The 1,700-nt window shown below is 55.5% G+C and overlaps 1 protein-coding gene across 1 annotated transcript in view; it reads left to right on the forward strand.

Moving 5' to 3' along the window:
* Positions 1-1,700, forward strand: part of SELENOI (selenoprotein I) — a 12,205-nt gene that overhangs the window by 8,266 nt on the left and 2,239 nt on the right. Inside the window, exons 6-7 of the mRNA XM_029965970.1 lie at positions 534-582; positions 982-1,203. Coding sequence (XP_029821830.1) covers positions 534-582; positions 982-1,203 — 271 coding nt within the window. The remainder of the gene's footprint in view (positions 1-533; positions 583-981; positions 1,204-1,700) is intronic.

The raw sequence follows: 1,700 nt of genomic DNA on the forward strand, positions 1-1,700 counted from the left end.
TTTTCAAGTTATAATGACAACTTTTTTGGCACTGTGGGCACTGGAAGTGTTTGCACACAGCTGGAGAAGCTGCAAACTGCCTTTGTTATGAAGACTGGAGCACGTCACTCGTGGCGTTTGCACTCGCCTCACGTCCCATTAGAACTGTGTTATAATTAAACTTTCTCCCCCGTCTAAAGCACAATACCGGGCTCATTAATGCAGCTCTTTCAAATGGAAATGTCTTTAATTTATAGCAGACCTCAGTTTTAATTACAGCCCTTGGAGCAGAGGTAGGAGCACCTACTTCTGAACGTGCTGAGCGGCTCCTGGGGCGCCCTCGGGGCTGTATTTTGTTGCAAGGCCCTCAAAGCAGGGCCTGGGCAGCTGCACAAACAGGGGGCACATGAGGGACCCTCAAAGCAGGGCCTGGGCAGCTGCACATGCAGGGGGCACATGAGGGACCCTCGAAGCAGGGCCCAGGCAGCTGCACATGCAGGGGGCACGTGAGGGACCCTCTGCCAGGGCCCTGATGTGGCTCTGTTCTCTTCCAGCCTGTGCTCTCACTGTGACGCTGCCCATGAGCCTGTACAACTTCTACAAGTGAGTTTTTGGGATCCCGGGGTGGTTTGGGTGGGAAGGGACATTAAATGAATCCAGTCTCACCCCTTGCCATGGGCAGGGACACTTTCCACCAGCCCAGGTTGCTCCAAGCCCCGTCCAGCCTGGCCTGGGACACTTCCAAGGATCCAGGGGCAGCCACAGCTTCTCTGGCCAACCTGTGCCAGGGCCTCCCCACCCTCCCAGCCAGGAATCCCTTCCCAATCTCCAAACTCTCCCTGCCCTCTGGCAGTGGGAAGCCATTCCCTGTGTCCTGTCCCTCCATGCCTTGTCCCCAGTCCCTCTCCAGCTCTCCTGGAGCCCCCTCAGGTATTTCCTGGGGGCACAACCAGGGATCTCCCATTGATTCCATGTATTTTTGTTTCTTTCCTTGTGTTCCAGGGCCTATAAAAGCAACACCTTGAAGCACCACTCTGTGTATGAGATCCTGCTGCCCCTCGTGTCCCCGGTGCTGCTGTTCCTGCTCTGCACCACGTGGATCTTCCTGTCCCCCTCTGACATCCTGGAGGTCCAGCCCAGGCTCTTCTACTTCATGGTTGGAACAGCCTTTGCCAACATCTCTGTGAGCAGCTTTTGCTTTATGCTTGAGAAACTGGAGAATTAGTTAAATTGAGTGTTCTCAGAGGCTCGTGCACCCTCTGTGCTGTGAGCAGCAAAGTGCTGATGGGAAGGGAGCTCCTGCTTCATTTTTGGGGGTAAATGTAAAAGGGCGGGGACTAATTTTTTGGTCAGAATCTGACCTAGCTGCATGCTCACAGATTTGCAGAATCCTTGAGGTTGGGAAGGGCTTTTAAGATCATCAGGTCAAGCCGATCCCCCAGCACTGCCCAGGCTGATCCACACTGAGCCATGTCCCCAAGTGCCACATCCACAGGGCTTTTAAATCCCGCCAGGGATGGGGCTCCACCACCTCCCTGGGCAGCTGTGCCAGGGCTGGACAGCCCTTTCAATGCAGGAATTGTCCCAATATCCCACCTGAGCCTCCCCTGGCACAGCTGGAGGCCGTTCCTGGGACACCTCCAGGGCTGGGCACTCCAAACCTCCCTGGGCAGCCCCTGCCAAGGCCTCACCACCCTTTCCAGCAGGAAATTCCTCCTCGT

This window comes from Manacus vitellinus, unplaced genomic scaffold (assembly GCF_001715985.3).
Source record: "Manacus vitellinus isolate BGI_N305 unplaced genomic scaffold, ASM171598v3 scaffold_128_pilon, whole genome shotgun sequence".
Taxonomy (NCBI): Eukaryota; Metazoa; Chordata; class Aves; order Passeriformes; family Pipridae; genus Manacus; species Manacus vitellinus.